Genomic DNA, 14,156 nt, shown 5'->3' on the forward strand with positions numbered 1-14,156 from the left:
GTCTTAAGCAAGCTCAATTTAACATCAACAATTTAGAGTAAGCTCAAAAACTCACAGAAATCTTATAAATTTTGAAAATTTCTAAAACATCCAGAAAAAAAACAAAGGAACCTAAAATTATGATTCACATAATTCCTAAGACGATACTTAAAATTGACATAAACATGACATGAGATAGTGAACAAGTACCTGGATGTACTTGAATAAATAATCGATTTGTATCAAAGGACATAAAACAATAATTTTGCAAAATCAAGTTCTGATTTATGATTTCTTTCATCGTACCAAAAGCTTCTTTCATGCATGAGCACCAAAATATAATTCTGTCAATGATAAATCGAATGTTCATTCAATAACCTGCTTATTTGTGGCTAAGGAACAAGAATCGAAGGAGTTAATATGTAAACATAGTTTTTTTATGATTTATGCACAATTGATCTCAACATTATGTACTTATGTGAGCCATAAAAAAATATAATCCACATATGTTCTGATGCAAAGTCACATTTAAGACATGATAAAAAGGGGTAAACGAAAGAAATTTCTTTGTGGATATACAGCAAATTGATGTTAAGCACGCGAGCTAATTTGTTGGTGAAAAAACTTTTTTGTTGTTTAACCGTCAAGGTTTTAACACGCGTCTTTAACTTGATCGTAATGTAATCCTTTCCCACATATATGCTTGTTGTCCTCATAAATATGTCGATTTTGTATGTGAAGTTCATTGTTGGGGGATTTTTTCAAGGAAATTACTGTACATGACTGTTCCTTACTATTACATTGTTAAAAATCAGTTTCAGAACTCTAACATCAAATAGAATTTTTGATTGTTGCTTGGTAATTTTCCACGTCTGATAAGGTAAAACACCGATACATTGTAACAAGTTCAAAGACATGCTTAGAAATTTTTCCTATAAAAGCAGCTCCACTCTAGCTGAGTAGTTTCTGTTTGTCGTGAATTTTTGTGCAGTGAAAAAGGAAGAACAGTGAAAATTTTTAAAAAAGTGATGACATTAACTGGATAATTTGGAATAAGACAGCAACATTTGGAATAATGAAGAACATTCAAGGATTATCGCCGTTAAAATCGCCAATGAAGCATCAAGGACAACAAGGATATATGGGATATTTAACACAAAAACAGTTGCAACAGCTTAACAAGTTTAAGAAAGAACAAGAATCAGATCGTGACAGTGTTATTAGTGGACACAGTAATAAAGGCAGACGAATGAAATTGAGGCATGTCTAATTAATTTCTACTAATGGACATAAAATGAGCAAATAGTCATTTGGAAAATTTCTTGGGTGTGGCACAGAAGTCTTGCAAGTTATTGAATTTTGTCATATTTCGAATGACTGATAAATGAAATGTCGTGATTGAATTCCTTAAGTACTGTGGATAGAAAAAAAAACTTGCATATTGATTACTCAAGTGAAAGCCTTTACCTATTTTTGTGTGCCTCCCCCATCAGGAAGGAAAATCTATAGACATAAAAATAAATAAAAAAAATAGTTTACGAGCGGTTCAAGAAAAATGACAAGTTTTCACGATAACCGAAGAAAGTTTTTGTTTATTCATTCAGAATTTCTTTACTCTTTTCTTTTTCTTCCTCGGCTGCAATGCCTCATTTGATGTTTTTATGGGAAATGAATTGAAGCACACAAAATATAGACATTGGGCAAATTATTTAATCAATAAAAAAACTTTTCAAATGAAACTTTATTTAAAATGGAAAAAGTAGATAATGATGGGAATTAGTAGGAAGAACTTGATGTAAATGACTTATGCGCATATTTTTGACAACCTTTGAGGATTAAGCTTGCTAAAATACAAGGAAAAATGTCAACGATGTTTAACGAATTTATCAAATTTAAAAATTCTTTCGATAATTTGAACTGAAATGAGATGAAATTTTCAATTTTTTTGAGAAAATAGTTTCGTTAAAATTTAACGGTTTTTCTAGATTGTCACAATTCAAATTTTGACGAGTTTTAACGGTTTTTAGTTCAAGAAATTTTGTCAATTTTGCCATTTAAACAACTGAACTTGCTCAATAGACTCTCATTGAACTCAATGGACATACTGAATTCAAAGCAATTCATTTTATGCTAAAAATGCAGATATCAATTAATGTTGATGAGAAAATTATCTTGAAAATTGATTTCGACATGATCACATTGCAGAAAATTGAGAATGAAAAATGAAATAAGAAGCATATGAAATGAACAGCATAAAAAAAGAGTTGAATGAAACTATTTAGACATACGTGAGATCATGAGAACTATGTTTAACTTGCGTATTAAATTATTAATGCTATAAAGCTCACAAATTTATCTGCAATATTCCAATAATAATAATCATAAATAGAAGCAGTCAATCGTATATCGTCAAAAGTCTATTAAACTTATGATCTTTAATATCCTCGTAACCTACATAAATAGTTTTCGATTTCAATAAAATTAAATCGCATATTCTTCCATAATTTTCTCACCCATAAATTATGTCGTAATTGATTACTGAAATTGTACATCGGCATGTATTAAAAGAAACGAAACTAAACACGAAATGCATTAAATGCGCGAATATGAAACGAAAATGAAATTCTAAAAGAGGCTCGCGACATAGATTATCATCATTTTTTCATTCAGAAATTCAAGAAAATACGAAACTTTCAGTGTCACGCAACGACACGAAGAATTTCCTCTATTTTAAACCAAATTGTCAGTATATGCTTTTTGTTTATATCTGCTTTATTTTTGTTTTGTTCTACTTTACCCCCGTGTGACTAAATAGTAGGGTATTTTTGGGTAGCTAAGCGACCGTTGGACGTAGAATTTGTTTATTTACAAATGGTGTGCGTTTTTCAGTCAAGCATGTTGTGTGCAGTCGATTAGTCTTAAAAAACAATAAATTTTCTTGTGATAAGTTAGTTGAATTAATATAAAAGAGTTTAAAGATGCTGCCATATAATGGGGAAATGTAAAGATAATAAAATATTTGAAAACAATAATTAAAGAAAATCGATTGAAAAAAAAGTGAATCCAAAAGTTTCATAAATAATTATTACATAATAAATAATTTTAAAATTCATTGAATTTCAGGAATAAATTAAATCGCTCACCGAATGCAATGAGTCAACAGCCTATGATGGCAAGTGGGAGTTCAATGATGATGAAGAAGAAAAGTTTTGATTTCCCAGATCATCATTATCGTGATGCAATTACTCGATTGAAATTCATGCTCGCTGATAATTATACAACTCCAGCGAAATTCTCGTCGACATCGTCAATATTCAAGTCAGTTACTGATGATGAAACAGATACAAATACTGAGAATACAATTATTGAGAGACCAGCAATTAAGGAAGTTTCAAAGTATTTTCCTTATAAGCCATACTCAACCCTATCAAATGCTTCATACGCACACAGAAAAACATCAAATAGTTTACAAGTTCCATGTGAGTTCAATAGACCATAAATTTTGTTGTGGGAATTATTAAAGGGGCGAAAAAGTTATGTAGAACTGACTTTGATTGAAGTGGCCTTAGCCCAACAAATTTACAACTCATTCTTACTTCAGAATCAACTCTGTCTAATTATTCCTTCAACATCACATTTAATTTATTTATAGTGGCAAATTATTCTTCATCGGATGCATTAATGCCAGCGTCAAGTGTTCAAGCTCCAAACGAGTTATTAAGTTTCATCGAGAAACAAGAAAATTACATTGAACAGCTTGAAAAGGAATCAAATTTTTGTCGTGTAAGTATAAATTAAAATAATCAATATAATTGCACCACAACAATTAAGACAGGAACATAACAAAACACACAAACTGAATCTTTTTTCACCCACACAGGATGAATTAAACTCTCTTATGACAAAGGTTAAAGACGTGATTAACGAAAATGAAACATTAAGTGAACATGCGAAATATGAGCCGTCAGAACTTGATGAGTCTTTTAAGTCATCATATATGTCCAAACCGTCAAAATTTACGGCAATATCAGGACCGAATATTCTATTTGAGTCACGCATTAGTGAATTGGAGGCGCAGTTAACTCAATGTAGCATTGATTATAAGAAAATCTCTGACGAAAATGCTGAATTAAAGCGCAAACGGGCAATTGGAGGCGGTGACTCACTCTCCGACAATGCATGCACTGAGGCTTACAAGAAACAAATAGAAAATTTACAACGAGACAAAAATGCACTTGAAGAATCAGTTAAGAAACTCCAAAAACAAGTCACGGAGCTAAAAGAACTCGATGTCCAAGTATTTACGAAATCGCAGCGCAATCGCGATTTAGTCGAGCAAGCAAGCTTTGAAAAAACGCAAGCTGACATTGAAATTAGAAGATTGAAGGTTGATATGAACGATTCTTCTTTATTTATTTGTTGCCTATGAAAAGAGAATGAATGATAATAACATTCAGACATAATTACTAGACCTATATTTTGGCCCTAATCGATAAACATTTTTTTCTTTTCACTTTTTTTTCATTGTTAAATTTCATTCAATAAATGTGTACATTCATTCACTTTAGGATGAATTGGAACGTCAGCATGAACGTATAAGAGAATTACAACACGAAACCGCAAAGCGAATTGCTGAAGAACGATCGAATGCCGAACGTAGATTCAATTATCAGGTATTCAGTATTTTTTTCGCATTTCACTTTTTAAATCCTCACTAATTAAATCTATTTATTCAAAAAAATATTAAGGTTGATCAACTCGGTGGGGATTTAACGTCACAATGGGAACAATCATCAAAATTGCAGTTGGAATTGGAACGTATGAAACGTCTTGAGTCGGATACAAAACGTGAAATTGCTTCAAAGAACAATACAATTGATGAATTAAAGTCAGAAATCAAGTTAAAAACTACAGCTCATCTCTCTGATATGGCCCAGATTAATTCCGAGAAGCAATCATTGGAACAAGAAATTACATCATTGAGGTAATTTAGAATGTTGCTAATTTATTATGACCGATGGCTAATAATTTTGATTTCATACATCTAATTAGAATGCAAATTGAAAGAACCGAACGTCAAGGTAAAACGGAAATATCTCGTTTGAATGCTGAAAATAGTTCCCTTCGTCAGCGTATCGATAGAGCAGATGCTGATTTGTTACATTCACGTCGTGAAAATTTGCGATTGTGCGATCAAATATCGAACTTGGAGAAGGAGGTAAACATGATTGCATGATTTGCGGTAATAACTTTACAATATTTTGTCGATACTTTTCAATTTCAGATTGCTCTTGGAAATATTGACAAGGATCATCGTCCGAAGGATGTCAAAACTGTAATTACTGAAATGGAAGAAAAGCATAGTAAGTTATGGATATATTTCTTAAACCTTCATTCATTTTATTCTCATATCCAACAGCAAATACAGTTCAAGAGCTTGAGAGCATGATTTCAGAACAAAGACAATTAATGGAAAAATTGACCGATCAGTGTAAAAATTTGACACAAAAGCTAGAGGACACAACATCAAAGCATAAGTAAATCAATTCTTTATTCTTCATATTAAGATGTCTATTTCTATGCATAACATTAAATATGTTTTTTTGTGTGTGATATTTGCTTCTGGAAGCTTTGTTTGCTCGACTGCACATTTTTGTTTTAGCTGGCAATAACCGTGTGAATTTTTTTGGTAGCTTTACATTATTTTTGAATGGATTTAAAAGAAATCCCATTATAAATATGGCACTATTGTATTATTTAATTTGATTCAAATTCGATTGAAAAAAAAGAAGTCTGCAAGGCTTTATTTGTAAAATAAGATTTTCTTTCTCTGTCTCTTTCGACTCAATATCATCATTGTGCTTATGTTCATCAATACATCATACACAAAACACAATAAATAAATATAAATTAATCTCAAGAAATTGCAAGAAGCACGTGAGATTCCAAGATGAAGAAGGCGAAAATTTGTGTAATGAGATGCACGACTACAGTTTAGGAAACATTGTGAAGAACGCAAAGATTCGCAAAATTGAGGGAAAATCTCCGGAAGAATTTGATCACTTTCATGTTGGTGGAACGACACTTTGTGCTGATTATGCAAGACGTGCTTTAATTAAGGCTACACAATTAGCAACTGAATGTGATCGAGTTCAGAAAAAATGCAAATATTCAACAAATTATCCAGCACCATCAATTAAGAGTTCAAGAAGAAATTACGCGCATTCAAAATGTTCCTCAATTTATGTTTAAGTAGATTAAACATTTATTTTGATGGAACTGAAGATTATTAAAATATTGGATATAAAGCTTTTGGCGAATGAAGAACTAGTTAGTATGTGAATGATGCACGATTTAGTAGTTGAAGCTTCCAAACAATATTTTAGCTGCTTAAAAGAATTATTTTCAGTTCCGCATTAAATTTTTATATTTTTTAAAACTGCAAATTATTTTAGGGCAGAAAAGCAAGCACTGAGACAGACAAATCAAGAGTTGATGGAACGTCTGAAAGGTTTATGGAATTGCTACAAAGAAAAGTCACTGGATCGATTGTGTAATTCCATAAGTTCCAATTCAAGCTCAACAACAGCAAATATTAATAATCTTAATAATGATTATAAGGTAGTAGAGAGTGTTAAAACAATCTAATTGTGTGAATCTCTGTTTTTTCTTCCTTTCTCTCTTTTTCATCTATCTCTCTTATCCTATCTCCTGTATCTTTTTTTTGGTGCTTTTTTATAAAATCGTCAATAATGTCGTTTAGAGAGGATATAAATAATCTTCATACGAATGTTGAATTTTTAACAAATCGCATTAATTCCGCTTCAACAATTATTGCTAACAATAATGCTATGAATGAAGCTTATGTTAATGAAACTGAACCAATTTCTTCTTCAATTCATTCTTCACCTCAAAATTATGATGTTAATTTAAGTGCTTCTATTCAACCTGAGAAATCACAATACACAGTAGTTGATGATATTAATGCAAATACTAATAATATTGTTACCAATTATTCAATTTCAAATAATTCTTCCTATGAACCACCAACGAGCTTATCTACTTCACATAATGATAATAATGTGACTCCCACAAGATCAATAATACGATCAAATTCCATTAGAACTGTAAATGATGATGATATTCAACCGAATTATTATAATGAAACTATTCAGCCCAGTTCAATTTCATATGTCGAGCCACAGCCAGCATCAGGTAACATTCAAGAAACATTCAGTGATTGCGCCATTTCATTTCATAATTCGAGATATTTTTTTAATTAAAAATTCAATATTTGTTTGACATAAAAATACTAATGTATTTCATCATCATCCTTACATCACTATATCATCCATTAATTCATCACATCATTGACTTTTATGCACATCCATAACAGACTAAACAATTGTTGTTCTTTTCAAATTCTATCTCTTCCTCTTTTGATAGAAAACTAAAAAAAAAATGCACAATTGAGTAATATAATCATTTTTCTATCATAACATGTTACATGTTTAGTCAGCAACAGCAACTTCCAACGAACAGATTCTGGCGAATGGAATAGAGGTCAGAGAGCAATTGACAGTTTCGTCCCACCTACAAATGCAGTGGAAACCTATCAACAACAACAGCAATCAATCGACTATGGACAATACGATTATGAAAAACGTAGAGACTCAAGACCGCCCTCAAGATCCGGCTCTAGGTCTGGATCAAGATCAAATTCTCGGCCATCATCAAGGCCAATTTCAAGAGCCTCATCACAACAAAGATTTTCAGAAGAACCCGAAGAATATCGACAACCACAAAGAAGTCTCTCAAGAAATGACTCGCAAAGATCACTTACAGATTATCAACAGCAACAAAGGCAACCTGATCCCATCATTACCACACGAATCAACGAATCTTATATGGAGCCAGAGCCCGTCGAAGTCCGAAAACCAAGTGTCACATTCAAGAACGATGAATATGAACAACAGTCAGAAAATATTCAACAAATGGCTGAACAAAGAAGTCCTGTTTACACCTCTTCATATCAATTGCCACAACAAACCTACCAAGAGCCCATTTACACCGATCAGTCCTATTACCGACCACAACAAGAATATGACTACACTCCTACAACAACAGGATACTCAACAGTTCCAACGACAGGATACTCGACAGTCCCAACAACAGGATACTCCACAGTTCCAACGACAGGATATGAAACAACAACTCCAACAGTCTATGAGCAGCAGCAACAGCAGCAATATGAGCCAGTCTATCAATCCCAACAACAATATGAACAACCACAGCCTGTCTACGAGTCAGAATCTCGACGACAGTCACCCGAGAAAGAGATTGTCTATCAGCAATCATCTCGACGTCAATCCCCCGAAAATGAATACTATGAACAGCCAACAAGATATTCAGAATCACGAAGACAGTCACCGGAACTTGAATATCAGCTACCAAGAACAGCATATGTCGAACCAGAAACTCCAAGACGATTATCACCACCAAAACGGGAATCTCCACCAAGAGAGGAATTTGAAAATAAAGTCGTACAGCAGCGACAGCAATCTATCGAAAAAGACGACGGAAATACAAAAGCTTATCCGCCAAGGCAGCAATCTCGAGACAACATATCACCAGAACAATTCGAAAAGCCACCACAGCCAAAAGCAACAATCCCACTTAGTCCACCAATCACCACAGCGCCCACAACACAAAACACACTCAAAGGACCAAGTACCCCGGCAACGAAGCAAATGGTACCGTCCTCACCAAAGCGAGCTGGAACTGCAAGGAACTCAAAAGTCGGAATTGAACAAAAAGCGAGCCGAAACACTATGGGGGAAGCAACTGGAGTTGGACGAAAATCTGATAACGTGCAAAAACAGCCTCCCAAGGCAGTCACTAATATTCGAGGCAAAAAATAAATTATTTTCTAGTTATGAGTCGAACTTGAACAATTCAAGCAGCAATAATAATGATGAGGATATAGAAATTCAAGATGTACTCGCGAAGCCATTGATAGCTGAAATTGTCATAAGTAGTCCAAGCCTTTTTGACGAAACGCCAACAAATTCGTTATCTAGTCACTCATCGTCACCGCAAATAACAGTGCAAAAGTTATATTAGATATAATAAAGTTTTTAGTGATTAAGACATTTTAGTAAGCCATAGAGTTCACATAAATATTTAGACAGAATTGAACCAAAAAGTTTATCGCTATATATGATGAGAAATCAGAAATAACCACATTAAGAGGAAATGACGAATAAAATTTTTTTGAGAATTCAAGCAACAAATAGAAGTGTACATATTATTCTCATCCCCTACATCCACATATTCGGCATATAGTCACTCTCTCGTATTAAGTCGATTCTCTCTCTACTTCAACGTTAATGACTGTCTCTCGCGCCGGTTTCCTTTTTTTTCAGTGAATGATTGTGAGCATAAAATGTAACTCAAAGCTTACTCGAGAAAAAAAAAATAATACGAAGAATGAAGAGGAAGAAAACACAAAAAGTATAGTACAGGCACGAGGGAGAGATTTTGTGTATTTATTTGCAGACGCGCTACTTCCATGCGATGTGCAAATGGGACAAGAGGAAAAAAAAATGTATATATAGGAGTATTATAATGTCGGGTGATGATGATGAAAAAAAAAAAATGAAATTTGACCGTTGCTATGGTTTCAGTTTCTTGCTGTTTCCATCATCGTCGCGTTTTGCGTATTTTTTTCGCCCAAGCGTTGAGAAATAAACGAAAATATTATATTTTTTCATTTCATCTCCGTGTTCTTCGCGACTTATTTTCTTTCTTTTTTTTGTATTATTATGATTTTTTTTTTCGCTGCTGAAACGTGCGGGCTAAATCTCAAACTTGTTCTATTCTGAATAAGAATAATCAAATGCTCTTGCTCTTTGCGAATATTGAATGGGTTCATTCACCCCTATTTCTGCCTATCCATCCAAGTTTTACTTATTTTTTTTTTATTCCTTTTTGGTATCCATCTAACTTTGTGGATTTCATTTAATTTCTTCTTCTTTTCCTGTTTAATGGATCTCATTATGAGCGCATTTTACTGAGATAAGTGCTTACTTCTTTGTGAAGGAGATGCTCTTGAATGTGATTTTGTTTTTGCATGGGTGGATGCAGAGTTCATGTGCTGTCTGCATTTAAATGATTAATCGAGAAATGCTCACTAGGAATGCAATGATAAACAAGTCAATTACTGATTCTCAGCATCAATCCTTCAGGATTAATGTTGAATTGCGATTCGAATTCTCAAGGATTAAAATAAATCCGGCTTAAATTTTTTGGATTTAATTTAAATCTCAGCTTAAGGATTAAAAAATTTATATGGACATAAAATGCATCAGGAATCACACTTTTTGAAATGAATCTAGACTTGCATCCTTCCTCCAACACCCAAACTAAATCTCAGCCTAAGCGTAGCTACATATTAATGCATTATAATTAAATTCTTCAGGACTTAAACTTGTCAGGATTAAAATAAATTTCAGCTTAAGCTAATCCCGATTAAAATTAAATCTTGGTTTAACCCCGTCAATGTTAAAAAAAGATGTATCCTGTCTCAAGTCCTTCAGATCCAAAATCACATCCCAGTTCAATAATTCAGTCCACCTAAAATAAATCAAAAATTTACGCAGGACATATCCATTCCGATAAAATTGCGCTCAAGCCATATGCCGTACGGAGATTATATTCACAAGCATTCATCCCTCACAAGGACCTGGCATCTCTCTTTTTCTACGTTTTAAGACATATCTTATAGATTTTTTTTCTTCAGTCTTGAAAAAAAAAGAACTTTTGTTGCTATTCTGCATGTAAAGAATGAAATGTGTATATATGATGGAGGATTCTCGTTTTCTCGTTCATTCATGTATAGCCGAAAAGGAATGGAAAAATCTTTTTTTTTTTTTTTCAAATGTGATATATACATACGAACATTCATACAACAATCGTTGCTGCTCCGGATGAACGAGAAGTTATATTATTATTTCTTATTTTGTTCTTCTTAACAAGTTTATAGGAACAGATGTTCGTTCAAGGCTTGTCAAACTGATGCGATATGGCATTACAAGCAGCAGTCGAATGCATTTGTATTGGTTTTGAGTTTCTATTCTTTTTTTTTGTGTATGCTGAACACCACTCATTCCTTAAATTTTCTACTTAATCATAAATATTGATCGCATGAAGCATTTTGCAGTCGATAGATGATGAGGGTGCCTGTTTTTTTTTCTTTCTTTCCTTTCCTTTCTTTTATTTCATTTTTTTTTTCAGTACATCTCAAATATCGTCAGCATAACTCACACTCCTCACTCAATTCACTCGACAGAATGTGTCGAGAGTTGTTGTTATAGGCATCTACTTTACTTGTGCGATTCCCCTTCATACTCATTTTATTCTTCTTCTTATTCCTTTTCAATCCACCGCATCGTCGAGAAAAAAAGAGAAAAAAAAATGTTTTCAGCTTTCGGCTTTTACTGCCTGCCTGCGGCTTCTTATTTCCTTCTTCTTCCATTTTTTTCGTATTTTTTTTTTCTGTATCGACGGTTCGCTCGTCGAATGTGTGTGAGTTAAGAACATTAAATTCAGTCGCAAGCTAAACGCATCTTCGGTCGGAAGCAAAAAATAATTTCGCACTCAAAATTTATTGTAGTAGTAAGAAAAAAAAAAGTATCAAGCTATTGATAAAAAAAAGAGACTTACTAATTTCTGTAAATTAAAGTTAAGTTGGTTGTGTGATTGAAAGACAACAAAGACGGAAAGCAGCAGTCAATAAACTCGCGCTTAAAATTATTTTTTTGATATATTTTGCATTCTTGAAAAAAGAAGGAATTAAGAAGAATAAAAAGAATAAGAATAAGTGATGAGCTCTCTCGCAGCGTTTGCAAATTTAGATGTAGACAAGCTTATTCAAGATATATCGACAAGACCAGCTATATGGGATAAAAACTTTAATGGACGACAAAATAAAGGATATTTGGAGGAGTTGTGGGATGAATTAGCTCAAATTCATAATGCACCGAGTACGTATTTATACCTTTTTTTCCAATTCCTTTTCTGCTTTATATTTTTTTTGTTTGTGAATGTGACTCACGACAATCATTGAGCATTATAATGGTTTAAGAGAGTCAAATGACTTTTTTGAGAGCGCGAGAGAGTGCCTTAATGATTGTATCGATGACTATATTCAATGATTGTTTACGTTCTGCTTGCAAAATAAATAAAAAAAGTTTTTTTTCTTTGGTCGTTACTTTTCAGAAAAAATTATCAAGGCAAAATGGAAAGGCTTAAGAGATAATTTTCGAATACAATGGAAAATGATTCCACGAAATGAAAATGATGAATTGATGATTGCACCCGAGGATTTTACAGGCACAAAGTGGCAGTATTATAGACCGGTATGTTGATCAAATTTTTTCTATTTTAGATATCAAATAGGCAATAATAGTGGCTTGCTGATTGTGAATATAAACATCTAATGCGGATAACTAGTTAGAGTGTATATCAACAATGCATAATCCACGGATTTCATGTAATAACAACAATGTTTATTCTTCAGTGATCAGAAACAGACTAAATATTTTTATGAAGGGGACTAACAACAATTAAAGGGCAAATCAACTAATTGCAGTTGCAAATATTATTTGAATATTAAATGACAGTTAACATGTGTGGATGTTATTAGCCGTCTATGGAACTAGATAAGTCACCCAGTTGTCCAATCGGTTTTAGCTATTAGATGTACATTTGTCTAGTTACCAATTAGACAAGAAGACATGAAATGTTTTCAAGTAATTTGCAAGATTTGCTAAGATTGGAAATTTCGAATTACATATAATGGGAAATTCCAGACAAAAATTTAGGATGCTTCAATGATTACATATTATAGCTTAATATATTTATGAATTTCTCCTCTTAAATCGAGTGACGTTTCTAAAACATTTAGAAACCACGATTTTATCATCTTAAATCTAAGTATATTACGAATGTAACTGCTTAATATTTAGCATGTCAATTTCATCATATTCCCATTAAATTTGAAATTACAAATTATTGTGTATTAGAAACTGTGGATGAGCAATTGGAATTTCCGTCTAGCATTAAAGCTCTTAACAGTAGCATTTGCTCTGCATTAATTCATGACTCTTAGATTCTTCATTAAGGATTACGGGATAATTTTAAATCTTAGAGGAGAGTCGAACTCACACTCTATATTTGAATTGTATCCTTACCTGGCTATCCAGCACACTAAAGCAATCAATTTCATTAAGATGCTTTTACTCACTCATGCCTATATTACTATCTAGTCATTCTGAAATCTAATACAAGATATATAACAAATTATCCTTAAATTTTAGCTTTTATTCCTGGCCGATAACATGGGCAAGTCACGAAACTCCTACAACTCAGCACAAATGGATGATTCGAGTTACGAATTATTGCAGTCATTTGAGCCAGCTATTGAAATTCCAAGCGATGATGAAATCGATCAAAAAGAACTAAAGCCTGATATATCACCAAAGTCACGTCAGAAACTCATGGAAGCGATGAATCGGAGTCATGATGAGGATTCATCTTCGCCAGTACATCATTCTAATCAAAAGTCACAAAATATGAAATTGCCACCAAAATTTCGTGCCATACCACATCATTTAAATCTTATGGATATACATAACCTGATCTCACGTTCAACAAATGGCGAAACAACAATCTCAGCAGCTCCATTAAACCTCGCTCATAATCAACAATCAAATCAGACATCCTCATCGTCAAATCCAGCGATAGCACATCAACATCCAAAACGTCGAAGAACTGACGAAGTAACGACAACTGGATGTGGTGCAAGCTCAAATGATGAATTTCCAAGTGAATCTGGAAACTTTCCAACATCCTCAAATGACGATGATTATCACTTTTTGATGTCATTGCAGCCGTATTTGACACAATTTACCGGACCTCAGAAATTACGAATTCGTATGCGCATACAAAAATTGATCTTTAAGGAACTGTACAAAGATGAACTTGACGAATAATTTTACCATAAATATTACTATTATTAACTATATTAAATATATTATCTATATATATTGTGAAGATGAAGATGAAGATGATTATGTACAATAAGATTTTTTTTTTTGTGTGAACTGAAAAAATAA

The 14,156-nt window shown here is 33.0% G+C and overlaps 2 protein-coding genes across 2 annotated transcripts; both read left to right on the top strand.

The window, feature by feature from the left end:
- Positions 1–2,988: 2,988 nt before the first annotated feature.
- On the top strand, positions 2,989–9,021 carry LOC139089191 (uncharacterized). The gene is made up of 12 exons (XM_070638656.1): positions 2,989–3,036; positions 3,103–3,458; positions 3,632–3,762; positions 3,860–4,366; positions 4,548–4,652; positions 4,728–4,963; positions 5,032–5,197; positions 5,264–5,342; positions 5,399–5,516; positions 6,435–6,610; positions 6,745–7,194; positions 7,495–9,021. The coding sequence occupies exons 2-12, from the start codon at positions 3,131–3,133 to the stop codon at positions 8,898–8,900; spliced, it is 3,702 nt and encodes a 1,233-aa protein (XP_070494757.1). The 5' UTR covers positions 2,989–3,036; positions 3,103–3,130; the 3' UTR covers positions 8,901–9,021.
- A 2,561-nt stretch (positions 9,022–11,582) lies between these two features.
- LOC139089214 (uncharacterized) lies at positions 11,583–14,129 on the top strand. The gene is made up of 3 exons (XM_070638683.1): positions 11,583–12,023; positions 12,259–12,398; positions 13,359–14,129. Exons 1-3 carry the CDS (start codon positions 11,864–11,866, stop codon positions 14,031–14,033), a joined length of 975 nt encoding a protein of 324 aa, XP_070494784.1. The 5' UTR covers positions 11,583–11,863; the 3' UTR covers positions 14,034–14,129.
- Positions 14,130–14,156: the final 27 nt, after the last annotated feature.

Source organism: Chironomus tepperi, unplaced genomic scaffold (assembly GCF_022539635.2).
Source record: "Chironomus tepperi strain 1889 unplaced genomic scaffold, CSIRO-AGI_Ctep_v1 contig_176, whole genome shotgun sequence".
NCBI lineage: Eukaryota > Metazoa > Arthropoda > Insecta > Diptera > Chironomidae > Chironomus > Chironomus tepperi.